A 16,668-nucleotide genomic window follows, 5' to 3' on the forward strand; every position below is an offset into this window, starting at 1 on the left:
TGTCAAAATATTTCCGTGCTTTCTTATCAGCTTCTCTAGGTTTGACCTCGACTCTCTTAATTAATTTTAACAGGTATGCAACACTCAGCGTCCCTGAGGTATTAAACCCATAATGTTTAATCCAAAACGGGACATGTTTGTTTACATGTTCCCCATAATCTTTACTCATTTGAAAGAATAGGCTACTGGAGAGCTTGTCCTTACCGAACTCATACTCCTTACTATTGCCCGCACCCATTTTTTTTTTTTTTTTTTTTTACTTTTGGATTCAGGCAACAAACGAACAAAGGAAACTTACCTACTCTCTACAATTTTCCTATTTTTATCTTATTATCCACACCATCTACCCCCGATATGGATTAGTTCCGCTCCAGCAAATCGTGCTAGTATACTGAGTCCACTCCTTTCCCTGCGGGGTGTTCTGTCGGCCCGGGCCTATTTCTTACACTAGTACGTCTACTCAGTGTGCCTATTCTCTTAGGCTGGCGGAGTCCCAGACTCCGGAGTCCTCTAGACCCTATTTTTAAGCCCTAGTATCTCATATACTATGCTACTTTACAGACCCACCCCAGGGTAGACTCAGGCGGATCACTATGTCACTTTCTTCTAGGATTAAATTACTGAACTTCACCACTTACTTTCTGTTCGTTAGATCAGGCGGAGCACACCACCGGAGTCAAGCGGGACGTCACTCCCTGGTTAGGTACTTTCCCGTATTCTTGTGGGTTTCCCTCTTTCTCCAGCTCAGTTCTCTCTCTGAGGAGCGTCCTCGAAGTTTAGTCACTGCTGCCCCGCATGGTGCCTCTCGCTGATCCTGCCGACAACGCCAAATTCTGTGGTGGAAATTCAGCAAACAAGGAGTCAGATGTGGATAAGAAGATTTTATTGAGTTATTAGTTTCAAAAAATGAGCGTGCCTAATTGCTTCGCTCCCCTTTGGGTGATTTCCCTCCCCTTATATAATAGCCATAGCGTTCGAGAGAACGAGGGAGGGTTTGCTTCTGCTGAGACCAGATAACTCCTTGGAAGGAGTGTATTTCTTCAAGGACGTTCTCTAGGGAACGTCCTGTTCTTCTAATCTTATGCTAAGCTTTCTCACGCTTTACAATGATAGAGAAAGAAACACAACAATATTTCCTTCACAGCATGCATAGACTAGCTGTGTGAAGCTAACCCTCACCCTAACCCCTAACCCAAGCCCTTATCTTTAATCTAAGAACCCTAACCCTCACCCTAACCCCTAACCCAAGCCCTTATCTTTAATCTAAGAACCCTAACCCTCACCCTAGCCCCTAACCCAAGCCCTTATCTTTAATCTAAGAACCCTAACCCTCACCCTAACCCCTAACCCAAGCCCTTATCTTTCATCTAAGAACCCTAACCCTCACCCTAGCCCCTAACCCAAGCCCTTATCTTTAATCTAAGAACCCTAACCCCTAACCCAAGACCTTATCTTTAATCTAAGAACCCTAACCCTCACCCTATCCCCTAACCCAAGCCCTTATCTTTAATCTAAGAACCCTAACCCTCACCCTAACCCCTAACCCAAGCCCTTATCTTTAATCTAAGAACCCTAACCCTCACCCTAACCCCTAACCCAAGCCCTTATCTTTAATCTAAGAACCCTAACCCTCACCCTAACCCCTAACCCAAGCCCTTATCTTTAATCTAAGAACCCTAACCCTCACCCTAGCCCCTAACCCAAGCCCTTATCTTTAATCTAAGAACCCTAACCCTCACCCTAGCCCCTAACCCAAGCCCTTATCTTTAATCTAAGAACCCTAACCCCTAACCCAAGCCCTTATCTTTAATCTAAGAACCCTAACCCTCACCCTAGCCCCAACTCTAGCCCTAATCCAACCCTAACACTAACCCAACCCTAGTCCTAACCATTTGATTATTTTATCTTAAACATCCTTCTCAGAAAGTTGCATCATGGCATGTATGATATTCTCCAAATGAAACATATAAATAGCATCTTTCATAATTCTAATTTAAAGTCAATGATTGAAGTTATTATGAAAGTTCTCTGTTATAAGAAAAAAATGTGGGTTGATAACTTTATTTTTTGTTTTGTTTTTGTGATTCCTGTTTAGAACCGTCTTTGCTGTATCCTGGTAACCTCTCAGACAGAAGTAACAACACTCCCATATGTTTCCTTTTTTTATTACCATAGCAACTGTTCACCAGGAACATCGTCTTAATCCACTGATATCTAATGATCGTCAGGCGGTTAGACAGGCAGTGTGGGTGCCTCCAGGCATCGTTCTCATGCTCTCCCACTGAGTAAAAACAACACACACTTCACAGAGTTGTTTTAAACGTCAGAGTGTAACAGTCTAGTCCTGCACTGCTCCAATGACTCATCCTTTAAAAGGAAACATTGTGTCCTGGAGTCTACAGCAGGTGTCTTGGACAGATGGGAGGAGGACATTGTGTCCAGGAGCACATGCCTTTGCCTCTGGATCCTGGAGACTCAAGGTTTATTGTGCAGCAACAGACTAGACACACGGACACATGTATGTTATCTACATGTATTACATTCTTGTGTTAATATACATGTGTTATTGGTAGATAAATAATATATGTGATTATCTGTGTGTGTGTATGTGTGTGTGTATGTGTATATATATATATATATATATATATATATATATATATATATATATATATATATATATATATATATAGTACACACACACACACATCACTGTGGAGGAAACAGCATCACTGTAGAAACAGCATCACTGTAGCGACAGTGTAGATTTTCATTAGGACATTTAAGTTTAATTCTAAGTCAGTTCAGGCAAAGTCAAATTCAGGAAATTTGACTTAATTTGAAATAAATGAATAAAGTTCTCCAAAACAGAATGATTACTAAGAGAGAATCATCGAAATGATTCTTCATGTAGAGAAAAATCAGAGGGCAAAGAAGTCATCATAAAAGATGAATGAGTCAAATGTCTGAAAGTGTTTGTGTTGATGGAAGCTGGGTTTGGACGCTGGGCTGTAGGCATGGCTTGTGTGCTGGACTCTGGGCCATAGCCGTCATTTGTGTGCTGGACTCTGGGCCGCGGGCATGGCTTGTGTGCTGGACTCTGGGACGTGGGCGTGGCTTGCGTGCTGGACTCTGGGCCGTGGGCGTGGCTTGTGTGCTGGACTCTGGGACGTGGGCGTGGCTTGCGTGCTGGACTCTGGGCCGTGGGTGTGCTTTGTGTTAGTGTATTCATTTTTTCCTATTTCTCGTTGTGCATGCACAAATGTAATTTTATCTGATTATTAAACAAAGACATTTAAGGTGAATATAGTCTGAGGCTGTGGGCGTTTCCCGTTAGCTGGTACTTGAATCTCCTACATGTGACTCATGGGTGGTCTCTTCATGGAAAGTTCACCTTCTCTGTTCCCTCAGGCCTGAACAGATTTTTAAAATAAATCCCTCTCTGTCTTTATTTTGTGACTCCATACACAGACAGCAACTTCCTGCTGGGGAATGTCCATGGTTGCCGTGGTTACCCCATCGTGTACTGTTCAGATGGGTTCTGTGAGTTGACTGGCTTTGTACGGACTGAGGTCATGAAGAAGACGTGTACATGTCACTTCCTCCATGGACAGGAAACGAGTGAGAGAGTGACTCAACAAGTGGAGAAGACCCTGGAAGGACAGAGAGAGTACCGGGCTGAAGTTCGCTATTACAAGAAGAACGGTACCCCACACCAGACACTGTAGAACCAACCAATCAATCAATATCTAAATTTATTTATACAGCGCTTTTTACAACAGATGTTGTCACAAAGCAGCTTTACAAATGTCCAAGTCCAAGCCCCCAGTGAGCAAGCCAAGGGTGACAGTGATGAGAAAAAACTCCCTAGAGCACGAGGAAGAAACTTTGAGAGGAACCAAGACTCAGAAGGGGGCCAGACCTAATCTGGGTGACAGCGGTCACCACAAAAGAATGTTAATCTGATTTAGAACTGAAGTAGTTTTGATTGCAAGGATCTGGTGACGATGTTCTTTTAGCTTTAGATTTTGCTTATACAAAGGGAAACTTATAAAACTACTTCTAAAACTGGAAGCGTTGACTGGATTTGTGATGATCTGCTGACTTAGATGATGATCTGCTTGCTAAATGTGGTCCTAACCAATGAGAGTTCATGAGAGTTTTATGGACTACAAAGAACAATTATTTTTTCCTGATTTTTCTTTTGGAACGGCAGGCTCTCCCTTCTGGTGCCTGTTGGACATGGTGCCCATCAGGAATGAGACAGGAGAGGTGGTGCTCTTCCTGTTCTCCTTCAAAGACATCACAGACTCTTATGGGAAGACGCACCACTGCACACAGCTGCAGGGTGAGAGCCAGCAAACCCCACCCTGACTTATACCCCACAACAACTTTTCACCCACTATAAACTCTTCAATAAATCACAGCATATCAACTAACTAAAGGGTTTTTTAAATTGCCCACATGTTAGAAGATGGTACCCAAAACAGGAAGTCCAGCCACTCACACCTGAGTCATGCTCGTGAGCGTGGGTGGAGACTTGTACACCATCTAACCAGTCAGTTCACCAACAGGAGCAAAGGGAAGCTGCCAAATGTGAGTTACCATGGCAACGTGCTCTGCTATAAGACTGGTGTCATGTTCATAGCCGTGTGTTGTGCTATCAGACTGCAAGGTTATTATTAGACTGTTCTCACATTTAGTGATGATCAGACTGGGCAGATCTCTAGCTGCACACGAGGCTCTGTGAGATCACAGAGGTCATGTCGCACAGGTCAATTGACAGAGTGTTTGCTAAAGGGTTGAGTTGCATGCATGGATTAGCCAGACTGAATAATCAATCAATCACAAACTGATCACCTAAGAGTACTAAGCCGTCACAGTTTCAGTACCCACCTCAAACAAATATTTGATGATGAAAAAACTTTAAGAAAGTTGACTGACTGTTTATATCTGTCAGTGTTTACTGGATCCGGAGTTGTACTAAGTGCCTTGTTATGTGGTGACAGAGCACGTTTCCCAAGCCTACACTGCCAGAGTACAAAGTCGCCTCGGTGAAGAAGTCCCGATTCATCCTGCTTCACTACAGCCTGTGCAAAGCATTGTGGGACTGGTTGATCCTCCTCGCAACATTCTACGTGGCTGTGACGGTTCCATATGACGTATGCTTCTCCACCATGGATGACAGTAACCATGGCGACCCTGCGTGTGGTTCCACTTCCAGAAGCAGCATTGTCAGTGACATCGTTGTTGAGATGCTCTTCATCCTCGGTGCGTGTGGAGGGGGTGGGGTCATCCGACAAATATCTCCATGACAACATGCTATAGTAACATCCTCCCCACGTACCCAGACAGCAGCTACTGTCCACCCAAACTCTTCCTCTCTTTTACTCCCTCTCTTTTTTTCTCTAGGTCTTAACATCTCTTCTGTTCATAAGTGTCTTCCTGATCTGAACCTCCCCTCTCCTCCCATCCCCTCCTCTCCTCTCCCCTCTCCTCTTCTCTGCTCATAACATTCAACAATGAACACTGGCAATGCACTGAAGTCACATGACATCTGTTGTGTTTATATTTTAGAATGAATGTCAAAGACTAAGTGTACTGAATTGTGTGTACTGTGTGTTGAATGTTGTGTACTGAATTGTGTGTACAGTGTGTTGAATGTGTGTTGAATTGTGTGTACTGTGTTGAATGTTGTGTACTGAATTGTGTGTACAGTGTGTTGAATTTTGTGTGTTGAATGTTGTGTACTGAATTGTGTGTACTGTGTTGAATCTTGTGTACTGAAATGTGTGTACTGTGTGTTGAATGTTGTGTTGAATTGTGTGTACTGTGTATTGAATGTTGTGTACTGAATTGTGTGTACTGTGTATTGAATGTTGTGTACTGAATTGTGTGTACTGTGTTGAATGTTGTTGAATTGTGTGTACTGTGTTGTCAGTCATTGCATTTGTTTACTATATTTATTACTGTAGTCAATCTGCATAAAGTGACCATCTCTCAGAGTCAAATTAACATGTTTTCATTACTCATTATATTTCATTATATCGCTTTAAGCTGCAAGATAGTGAATTTCTGGCTCCTGTAATAACAATTAAATTTGTCAGACATGTAATAACTATGTAATATTTGATATATATGTTTTAATAACTGTACTATATCGTAGACAAGTAATAATGTGATATGTGATGCATGTAATGTCAGACATGTAGTAACTATGTAATATGTGATATTACATAGTTATTACACATATGTCATAGACATGCATTACTATGTAATCTTTTATAGACATGTAATAACTGTTATATATTTTAAAAAAACTATGTAATGTCATGTAACTATGTAATATGTAATAACTATGTAATATACTGTCTCTGCAGATATTGTATTAAATTTCCGCACCACGTACGTGGGCCCCGCTGGGCAGGTGGTGTATGACGCTCACTCAATCTGTCTCCACTACTCAGCTACCTGGTTCATCCTGGACCTCATCGCTGCTCTGCCCTTTGACCTCCTCTATGCATTCAATGTGTCAGTGGTGAGTTTGAGTGCATGTGTGTTTGTGTGTAGATCAGTGTGTCAGTGGTGAGTTTGGGTTTGTGTGTACATCTGTGTGTCAGTGGTGAGTTTGGGTTTGTGTGTACATCTGTGTGTCAGTGGTGAGTTTGAGTGCGTGTGTGCGTGTTTGAGTGTGGATCTGTGCGTCAGTGGTGAGTTTGAGTGCATGTGTGCATGTTTGAGTGTGGATCTGTGTGTCAGTGGTGAGTTTGGATAGATCTATGCATTTTCTGCAGTTGTCACGATCTCCCCTCCCTGGTGTCATGGTTCCCATGGCAACACTGTTTTGTTTCATTCCTGGTTCTGTCCTGCCCCCTTGCTTGTATCTCTACCTGTCTCTGTGTTCCCCTGTGTCTTATTAGTCTGTATCAGTCTCTGTATTTAAGGCCTGTGTTTTGTTTCCCAGGTTGTCGGTTATTTTGGTTCGTTTCATTGTGTGTAGGTTCAGTTTTGCTCTTTCTTCTATATATATTGGCTTTGATCTTTTTTTGGTTTATATTCTTTGATTTTGTTTTTACAGACTTTTAGTTTTAAGTCCTTCTTCATTTGCATTGGTCTCCTTGTTTTGATCAGATCTGGCCTGTGTACATGACAGTAGTAACCTTTCACTCCCCTAACCCTAACCTATCACTCCTCTAACCCAGTATATCACTCCCCTAACCCTAACCTATCACTCCTCTAACCCAGCATATCACTTCCCTAACCCTAACCTATCACTCCCCTAACCCTAACCTATCGCTCCTCTAAGCCAGCATATCACTCCCCTAACCTTAACCTATCACTCCCCTAACCTTAACCTATCACTCCCCTAACCCAGCATATCACTTCCCCAACCTTACCCTATCACTCCCCTAACCCTAACCTATCACTCCTCTAACCCAGCATATCACTCCCCTAACCCTAACCTATCACTCCTCTAACCCAGCATATCACTTCCCCAACCCTAACCTATCACTCCCCTAACCTTAACCTATCACTCCTCTAACCCAGCATATCACTTCCCCAACCTTAACCTATCACTCCCCTAACCCTAACCTATCACTCCTCTAACCCAGCATATCACTCCCCTAACCTTAACCTATTGCTCCTCTAACCCAGCATATCACTCCCCTAACATTAACCTATCACTCCCCTAACCAGGCATATCACTTCCCTAACCTTAACCTATCACTCCCCTAACCCAGCATATCACTTCCCCAACCTTAACCTATCACTCCTCTAACCCAGCATATCACTTCCCCAACTCTAACCTATCACTCCCCTAACCTTAACCTATCACTCCTCTAACCCAGCATATCACTTCCACAACCTTAACCTATCACTCCCCTAACCCTAACCTATCACTCCTCTAACCCAGCATATCACTTCCCCAACCTTAACCTATCACTCCCCTAACCCTAACCTATCACTCCTCTAACCCAGCATATCACTTCCCCAACCTTAACCTATCACTCCCCTAACCTTAACAGAAGTACAGATAAAGATATCTGATGATAGTCATCAGAGTGGACAGAGGAATGGGGGTTTACATTCATTCATGAGATCTGATTCTCAGTGCAGAATCTGGCACTGTAGTACCAGTACAGTGTTGTTTACACCCTTCTGTAGCACCAGTACACAGTGTTGTTTACACCCTTCTGTAGCACCAGTACACAGTGTTGTTTACACTCTCCTGTAGCACCAGTACAGTGTTGTTTACACCCTTCTGTAGTACCAGTACACAGTGTTGTATACACCCTTCTGTAGTACCAGTACAGTGTTGTTTACACCCTTCTGTAGTACCAGTACACAGTGTTGTTTACACCCTTCTGTAGCACCAGTACACAGTGTTGTTTACACTCTCCTGTAGCACCAGTACAGTGTTGTTTACACCCTTCTGTAGTACCAGTACACAGTGTTGTTTACACTCTCCTGTAGCACCAGTACAGTGTTGTTTACACCCTTCTGTAGCACCAGTACACGGTGTTGTTTACACCCTCCTGTAGCACCAGTACACGGTGTTGTTTACACCCTCCTGTAGCACCAGTACACAGTGTTGTTTACACCCTCCTGTGGCACCAGTACACGGTGTTGTTTACACCCTCCTGTAGCACCAGTACACAGTGTTGTTTACACCCTCCTGTGGCACCAGTACACAGTGTTGTTTACACCCTCCTGTGGCACCAGTACACAGTGTTGTTTACACCCTCCTGTGGCAGCAGTACACAGTGTTGTTTACACCCTCCTGTGGCACCAGTACACGGTGTTGTTTACACTCTCCTGTAGCACCAGTACAGTGTTGTTTACACCCTTCTGTAGCACCAGTACACGGTGTTGTTTACACCCTCCTGTAGCACCAGTACACGGTGTTGTTTACACCCTCCTGTAGCACCAGTACACAGTGTTGTTTACACCCTCCTGTGGCACCAGTACACAGTGTTGTTTACACCCTCCCGTGGCACCAGTACACAGTGTTGTTTACACCCTCCCGTGGCACCAGTACACAGTGTTGTTTACACCCTCCTGTGGCAGCAGTACACAGTGTTGTTTACACCCTCCTGAAGTGTCAGTCTCACTGGTGGTGTGTGTTGTTTCCTCCCGTTTCTCTCTCCTCATTGTGCACATGCGGTTCTGGCTCACGCATCCCGTGCCATCTGGTCCCGTAGACATCTCTGGTGCACCTGCTGAAGACGGTGCGTCTGCTTCGTCTGCTGCGTCTCCTGCAGAAGTTGGATCGCTACTCTCAATACAGTGCCGTGGTTCTCACCCTGCTCATGTGCGCCTTTGCTCTGCTCGCACACTGGCTCGCCTGCATCTGGTATGTCATCGGCCGGCAGGAGCTCATCAGCCATGACCTGCGCACCTGGGACATCGGTACTGGGTGTGTGTGTGTGTGTGTGTGTGTGTGTGTGTGTGTGTGTATACTGGCCTACATAAAGGTGGAGGGCACCTGCATCTGTCCAAAGTGTGTTAAAAACTACAGGTATAGAGGCCATACGGCAGGATGTCACAGACTGCAGTTCTCCATGGAAACTAAACTACAGGTGTATAGAGGCCATACAGCAGGATGTCACAGACTGCAGGTCTCCATGGCAACTAAACTACAGGTGTATAGAGGCCTTTTCTCCCAGTATTATGGGTGGTTTGTCAGTGTTGGGCTGGATCGACTCAAATGTTGTGAAGTACATTTGCCATATTTGGCTGAATGTTTCACACTGACTGAGGAAGTACAGCTGTGTGTCTGTGGTGTCGTCATTACACTGCTGACATGATGTCTTCTATTGGCCGGTCTGGATCTGTTTTTTTCCGCTGCATGTTCAGGAGATTTTTACAGAATGCATCAGAGTGCATCACTTGAGCTGGTTGTTTGAGAGTAGCTCCAACACCTCATCACACACAGAACAACTGCTGCTATGATAGGATGAAATATTTGAGATGGTATTTGAATGTAAACTTGACGTGAGTTTTTTGACTGCTGGATTGAAATTTCTAGTTGAACTCATTGTTAATCCAAAGTAATTGTAGTCTGTACAGGTTTCTAGTGTTTGTGTCTCTAATGTGAAGTGTTACTATGAAGACTGTCCCCCCCCCTCTCTCTCTCTCTCTCTCTCTCAGGCTGGCTGCAGGAGCTGGCAAAGCGTTTGGAGACACCGTACATTAACGGCACGTCTGGCGGTCCATCCGTGCACAGCGCCTACATAGCCTCCCTCTACTTCACCCTCAGCAGTCTGACTAGTGTCGGCTTTGGCAACGTCTGCGCCAACACAGATGCTGAGAAGGTCTTCTCTGTTTGCACCATGCTGATTGGGGGTACGCACACACACACACACACACACACACACACACACACACGTCACACACACATCAGACACACACAACAGGCTGTGTGTAGTGACGTGTAATGTTAAAGACAGAGTGAGGCTGTGTGTAGTGTTAAGCACAGAGAGGCTGTGTGTAGTGATGTGTGTAGTGTTAAGCACAGAGTGAGGCTGTGTGTAGTGTTAAGCACAGAGTGAGGCTGTGTGTAGTGTTAAGCACAGAGTGAGGCTGTGTGTAGTGTTAAGCACAGAGTGAGGCTGTGTGTAGTGACGTGTGTAGTGTTAAGCACAGAGTGAGGCTGTGTGTAGTGTTAAGCACAGTGAGGCTGTGTGTAGTGACGTGTGTAGTGTTAAGCACAGAGTGAGGCTGTGTGTAGTGTTAAGCACAGAGTGAGGCTGTGTGTAGTGACGTGTGTAGTGTTAAGCACAGAGTGACGCTGTGTGTAGTGTTAAGCACAGAGTGAGGCTGTGTGTAGTGACGTGTGTAGTGTTAAGCACAGAGTGAGGCTGTGTGTAGTGTTAAGCACAGAGTGAGGCTGTGTGTAGTGTTAAGCACAGAGTGAGGCTGTGTGTAGTGTTAAGCACAGAGTGAGGCTGTGTGTAGTGTTAAGCACAGTGAGGCTGTGTGTAGTGATGTGTGTAGTGTTAAGCACAGAGTGAGGCTGTGTGTAGTGTTAAGCACAGAGTGAGGCTGTGTGTAGTGATGTGTGTAGTGTTAAGCACAGAGTGAGGCTGTGTGTAGTGTTAAGCACAGAGTGAGGCTGTGTGTAGTGTTAAGCACAGAGTGAGGCTGTGTGTAGTGTTAAGCACAGGGTGAGGCTGTGTGTAGTGTTAAGCACAGAGTGAGGCTGTGTGTAGTGACGTGTGTAGTGTTAAGCACAGAGTGAGGCTGTGTGTAGTGTTAAGCACAGAGTGAGGCTGTGTGTAGTGACGTGTGTAGTGTTAAGCACAGAGTGAGGCTGTGTGTAGTGTTAAGCACAGAGTGAGGCTGTGTGTAGTGTTAAGCACAGGGTGAGGCTGTGTGTAGTGTTAAGCACAGAGTGAGGCTGTGTGTAGTGTTAAGCACAGAGTGAGGCTGTGTGTAGTGTTAAGCACAGTGAGGCTGTGTGTAGTGTTAAGCACAGAGTGAGGCTGTGTGTAGTGTTAAGCACAGTGAGGCTGTGTGTAGTGATGTGTGTAGTGTTAAGCACAGAGTGAGGCTGTGTGTAGTGTTAAGCACAGAGTGAGGCTGTGTGTAGTGTTAAGCACAGAGTGAGGCTGTGTGTAGTGACGTGTGTAGTGTTAAGCACAGAGTGTTAAGCACAGAGTGAGGCTGTGTGTAGTGACGTGTGTAGTGTTAAGCACAGAGTGAGGCTGTGTGTAGTGTTAAGCACAGAGTGAGGCTGTGTGTAGTGTTAAGCACAGTGAGGCTGTGTGTAGTGTTAAGCACAGTGAGGCTGTGTGTAGTGTTAAGCACAGAGTGAGGCTGTGTGTAGTGTTAAGCACAGAGTGAGGCTGTGTGTAGTGTTAAGCACAGAGTGAGGCTGTGTGTAGTGATGTGTGTAGTGTTAAGCACAGAGTGAGGCTGTGTGTAGTGTTAAGCACAGAGTGAGGCTGTGTGTAGTGTTAAGCACAGTGAGGCTGTGTGTAGTGTTAAGCACAGTGAGGCTGTGTGTAGTGTTAAGCACAGAGTGAGGCTGTGTGTAGTGTTAAGCACAGAGTGAGGCTGTGTGTAGTGTTAAGCACAGAGTGAGGCTGTGTGTAGTGATGTGTGTAGTGTTAAGCACAGAGTGAGGCTGTGTGTAGTGTTAAGCACAGAGTGAGGCTGTGTGTAGTGTTAAGCACAGAGTGAGGCTGTGTGTAGTGTTAAGCACAGAGTGAGGCTGTGTGTAGTGTTAAGCACAGAGTGACGCTGTGTGTAGTGTTAAGCACAGAGTGAGGCTGTGTGTAGTGTTAAGCACAGAGTGAGGCTGTGTGTAGTGTTAAGCACAGGGTGAGGCTGTGTGTAGTGTTAAGCACAGAGTGAGGCTGTGTGTAGTGTTAAGCACAGAGTGAGGCTGTGTGTAGTGTTAAGCACAGGGTGAGGCTGTGTGTAGTGTTAAGCACAGAGTGAGGCTGTGTGTAGTGTTAAGCACAGAGTGAGGCTGTGTGTAGTGACGTGCCTGCTTGTCTGGGGTTTCTCTCTCATGTCTGGATCATGCTGTGCTCAGACTGACTCCAAACCGCTTTGTTAATCAACTTGTGCTGCTGGGCTGTCCTCTGCTGTCCACTCTGTTCTCCCCCCCAGCCCTCATGCACGCCGTGGTGTTTGGTAACGTGACGGCCATCATCCAGCGCATGTACGCGCGCCGCTCGCTCTACCACACACGCATGAAGGAGCTGAAGGAGTTCACGCGTGTGCACCGTCTCCCACGCCAGCTCAAACAGCGCATGCTCGAGTACTTCCAGACCACCTGGTCCGTCAACAATGGCATCAACGCCAACGAGGTGTGGCAGACTGTCCTGGCAGAGTGTTCGCTGCCTTTCACTCACTTCACTCAGGTCACAGAGAGCACCTCGACGTGAACTACATCAGGTTCCACAAAATAACCATCCAGCCGTGATTTTCTGCCACCTTGTTGTTTTGGCTCATTAATTATACTGGATTGCTTGGGCTAATTAGCAAAGGAGGCAGTGCTTCACCTGAGCTGTCCACCTCAGACACTCAAAAGAGGCGGAGCTTTACCTGAAACATCCACCTCAGACACTGACACAGAGGGCAACTTAGTTGGTCCCTGAACTGTTTAAGTACAATCTCACTGTTGTTAATTATGTGTACATGTTCACTGATAACATGTGTATATTTATATTTTTAATCATGTGTAAGTATGTAGGTATCTGGCAGTGGTGCACACACTCACAGAATATGTGTCTTAGTGGCATGTTCAGTATCAGAAATATCTCACACTCAGTCACACCTGGTTTCACAGAGATAATTACTAGTCGGTGTCTTTGGTGAGTGGAGCGTGGTGAGATGCTCTGAAGGGAAGAAGGCAGAACTGATTGGATGCACAGAGATGTAGAAGGTTGAAATAAAATAACAATAAAGAAGTAGATCATTTACACTTTGTCGACATACTAATTTATTCAGTGATTAAGAAAAACAGCAGAAACACTTAAAGCAGTTTCACAGGAACAACTGTTGCTAGGCTGTCACCTCAGAGCCTGCAGCCTGGTCAGAGATCAAATGATAAAGTATAATTGATCACATGATGGTGTAACTGATCACATGATAAAGTATAATTGATCACATGATAAAGTGATCACATGAAAGTATAATTGATTACATGATAGTGTAACTGATCACATGATAAAGTATAATTGATCACATGATAAAGTGATCACATGAAAGTATAACTGATCACATGATAAAGTATAACTGATCACATGATAAAGTATAATTGATCACATGATAAAGTGATCACATGATAAAGTATAATTGATCACATGATAAAGTGATCACATGAAAGTATAACTGATCACATGATAAAGTAACTGATCACAGTCACACTGGTTTCAGCCTCTACTACCTTCTCCTTTTAAAAAAGCTGCTCAGAATGGCAGTTTGTGTTTGGCCTTTCCGTTCTTTCCTTCCTTTTCTTTTTGCTTTTAAATTTGGGCTGAATGTGGCACATTTAAGATGACACTTAAATTACAAGTTGATACTGTTGGGCCCCTGAGCAAGACCCTTAACCCTCAATTGCTCAAAGCTGTACTCAGTCATAATTGTAAGTCCCTTTGGAGAAAAGCGTCAGCTAAATGCTGTAAATAAATAAAATGCCTCAGCCTGTGTGTTGCTACATCTTTTAAAGCTCCTGCACGACTTCCCAGACGAGCTGCGTGCAGACATCGCCATGCATCTCAACAAGGACATCCTGCAGTTGTCGCTCTTTTCATCTGCCAGTAGGGGGTGCCTGCGCTCCCTCTCTCTGCATATCAAGACTTCTTTCTGCGCCCCTGGCGAGTACCTCATCCGGCAGGGCGACGCCCTACACGCCAATCACTTTGTTTGCTCCGGGTCCTTGGAGGTGCTCAAAGATGGCATGGTGCTCGCTATACTGGGTATGTCACACCTGTCCATGATGTACTGGGGATGTTGGAGTTAGGGTTAGAGGGTTAGGGGTTAGGGGTTACGGTTAGGTCTATTGCAAAGAACTATGCTGCAAAGATCAAAGATCAAATCAGTTATTTAATGTGAGGCGGGTGTTTCCAGGTAAGGGAGATTTGATTGGTGCAGACCTGCCTGGAGAGGATCATGTGATCAAGGCCAGTGCTGATGTGAAGGCTCTGACCTACTGTGACCTGCAGTACGTGAGCGTCAGGGCCCTGAGGGAGGTGTTAGCGCTCTACCCTGAATACAGCGCACGCTTCTCCGAGGACATCCACCACAACCTCACCTACAATCTCAGAGAGGTCACATCCCTGCAGGAACACAGCTCACACTCTGGGTTTTCATCATCACATTCCCTAATTTTGTCTCATGTAGTGATCGGTTTCCACAGTAACTGTTACGGTACTGAGCACTAGATTACATTTCCTGTCTGTATCTCTCAGGGCCAGACTCGCACTCCAAGAGCCTCACAGGTAACATGCACAGGCCCAGACACACACGCGCACACACACATGCACAGACATGTATACGCACGCATGCACACACACACATATGCACACACACAAATGTGTACAGACACACGTGCACACATACACAAAAAAATAATGAATACACAAACACATGCACAGACACATGTGCGCACCCCTCCCCCCCGACACAGATTTAATTTATATGCAGCAAAACGTCTGTAAACAAGCAGTGTTACACAAGGTGGAAGTAATTGGACATCATTTGAGAGGACACATGTAGAGTTAATACTATTGGACATCATTTCAGAGGACACATGTATAGTTAATACTGCTGGACATCATTTGAGAGGACACATGTAGAGTTAATACTGCTGGACATCATTTGAGAGGACACATGTAGAGTTAATACTGCTGGACATCATTTGAGAGGACACATGTAGAGTTAATACTGCTGGACATCATTTGAGAGGACACATGTAGAGTTAATACTGCTGGACATTTGAGAGGACACATGTAGAGTTAATACTGCTGGACATCATTTGAGAGGACACATGTAGAGTTAATACTGCTGGACATCATTTGAGAGGACACATGTAGAGTTAATACTGCTGGACATTTGAGAGGACACATGTAGAGTTAATACTGCTGGACATCATTTGAGAGGACACATGTAGAGTTAATACTGCTGGACATTTGAGAGGACACATGTAGAGTTAATACTGCTGGACATCATTTGAGAGGACACATGTAGAGTTAATACTGCTGGACATTTGAGAGGACACATGTAGAGTTAATACTGCTGGACATCATTTGAGAGGACACATGTAGAGTTAATACTGCTGGACATCATTGCGTTATGGTAATAGCACTGGAATGATTTCATTGATCCTAATCTCTCCTTCTCTTTCTCCTTATCCTCGTCATGTTCTCTCTCTCTTCATCTTTTCAGGATTGTTCTCACTCCAGCCGTCCCCTAGACCCAAACTTGCCCTTCATTTTGGAGGCTGAGGAAGAGGACAGTTCAGGACAGGCAGTGGTCAGGCAACCATTACTCTCCAGCACAGGAGGGTGTTCTCCACAGTCCACTCTCAGCGCCATGCTGGGGGAGGAGTTATGCCATTTCAGTATGCTCCGCCTCTGCCGCACTCCAACCCAAGGCTACCAGGCACAGAGCCCCTCCCCCTCCCCTCAGACGCCAGCCAATCAGGAGTCATATGGCACAGTAGTTGACACAGGTTCCGCCCACCGGCCAGCTAAACTGCTAATTCCCTCCTCCCTCAGCTGCATCAGTCCACTGGATCTGAGCCCCAGGTACCGAAGGCCAAAGCATTTTTGACTTTAGTATGTTAAATGGTACATCACTTTAGTGGATTTACCTGACTGTGGGATCAAATGCATTAATATCATTTGCTGAAATATCAGCTTGTGTTAATGAGCGCATCTCGTAAACAGGGCCCTAAAGATTCAGACAGGTGGGATTGTTTAATGTCTGGATGTCAGGATAATGCCAGCATGGTCACATCTCTAAAAGTGCTGCTTTACTGCAGGGTTGTTGATGGGATTGAGGATAATGAACCAGTGTTTCATTTCAATGTGGAATCCAGTGGGGTCGCCCTCAGTCCACAGTTCAAAGGTGAGGGCCACACCTGCTTAACACAGATTGGCCAGCATTTCAACTTCATGTTAAACATTTTAGACATGCAGAATTTAAAGATCT

At 44.9% G+C, this 16,668-nt stretch overlaps 1 protein-coding gene across 5 annotated transcripts in view; it reads left to right on the plus strand.

Annotated features, from left to right (window-relative positions):
* kcnh4a (potassium voltage-gated channel, subfamily H (eag-related), member 4a) overlaps nucleotides 1-16,668 on the plus strand; it is a 30,761-nt gene that overhangs the window by 11,654 nt on the left and 2,439 nt on the right. The window contains exons 1-14 of one of the 5 annotated variants that reach the window (XM_081711662.1): nucleotides 1,568-2,518; nucleotides 3,469-3,702; nucleotides 4,214-4,345; nucleotides 4,472-4,593; nucleotides 5,007-5,268; nucleotides 6,378-6,535; nucleotides 9,201-9,408; nucleotides 10,150-10,344; nucleotides 12,619-12,818; nucleotides 14,183-14,432; nucleotides 14,584-14,783; nucleotides 14,925-14,954; nucleotides 15,901-16,262; nucleotides 16,499-16,584. In XM_081711662.1, the coding sequence (XP_081567788.1) occupies nucleotides 2,419-2,518; nucleotides 3,469-3,702; nucleotides 4,214-4,345; nucleotides 4,472-4,593; nucleotides 5,007-5,268; nucleotides 6,378-6,535; nucleotides 9,201-9,408; nucleotides 10,150-10,344; nucleotides 12,619-12,818; nucleotides 14,183-14,432; nucleotides 14,584-14,783; nucleotides 14,925-14,954; nucleotides 15,901-16,262; nucleotides 16,499-16,584 (2,539 nt within the window). In that variant the 5' untranslated portion in view covers nucleotides 1,568-2,418. Of the gene's footprint in view, nucleotides 1-1,567; nucleotides 2,519-3,468; nucleotides 3,703-4,213; nucleotides 4,346-4,468; nucleotides 4,594-5,006; nucleotides 5,269-6,377; nucleotides 6,536-9,200; nucleotides 9,409-10,149; nucleotides 10,345-12,618; nucleotides 12,819-14,182; nucleotides 14,433-14,583; nucleotides 14,784-14,924; nucleotides 14,955-15,900; nucleotides 16,263-16,498; nucleotides 16,585-16,668 lie in introns of those variants that run through there. The other 4 variants (XM_081711661.1, XM_081711665.1, XM_081711663.1 and 1 more) reach the window with 4 other exon arrangements.

This window comes from Electrophorus electricus, chromosome 3, assembly GCF_041902795.1.
Source record: "Electrophorus electricus isolate QZ-2024a chromosome 3, ASM4190279v1, whole genome shotgun sequence".
In the NCBI taxonomy this organism is placed as follows: Eukaryota; Metazoa; Chordata; class Actinopteri; order Gymnotiformes; family Gymnotidae; genus Electrophorus; species Electrophorus electricus.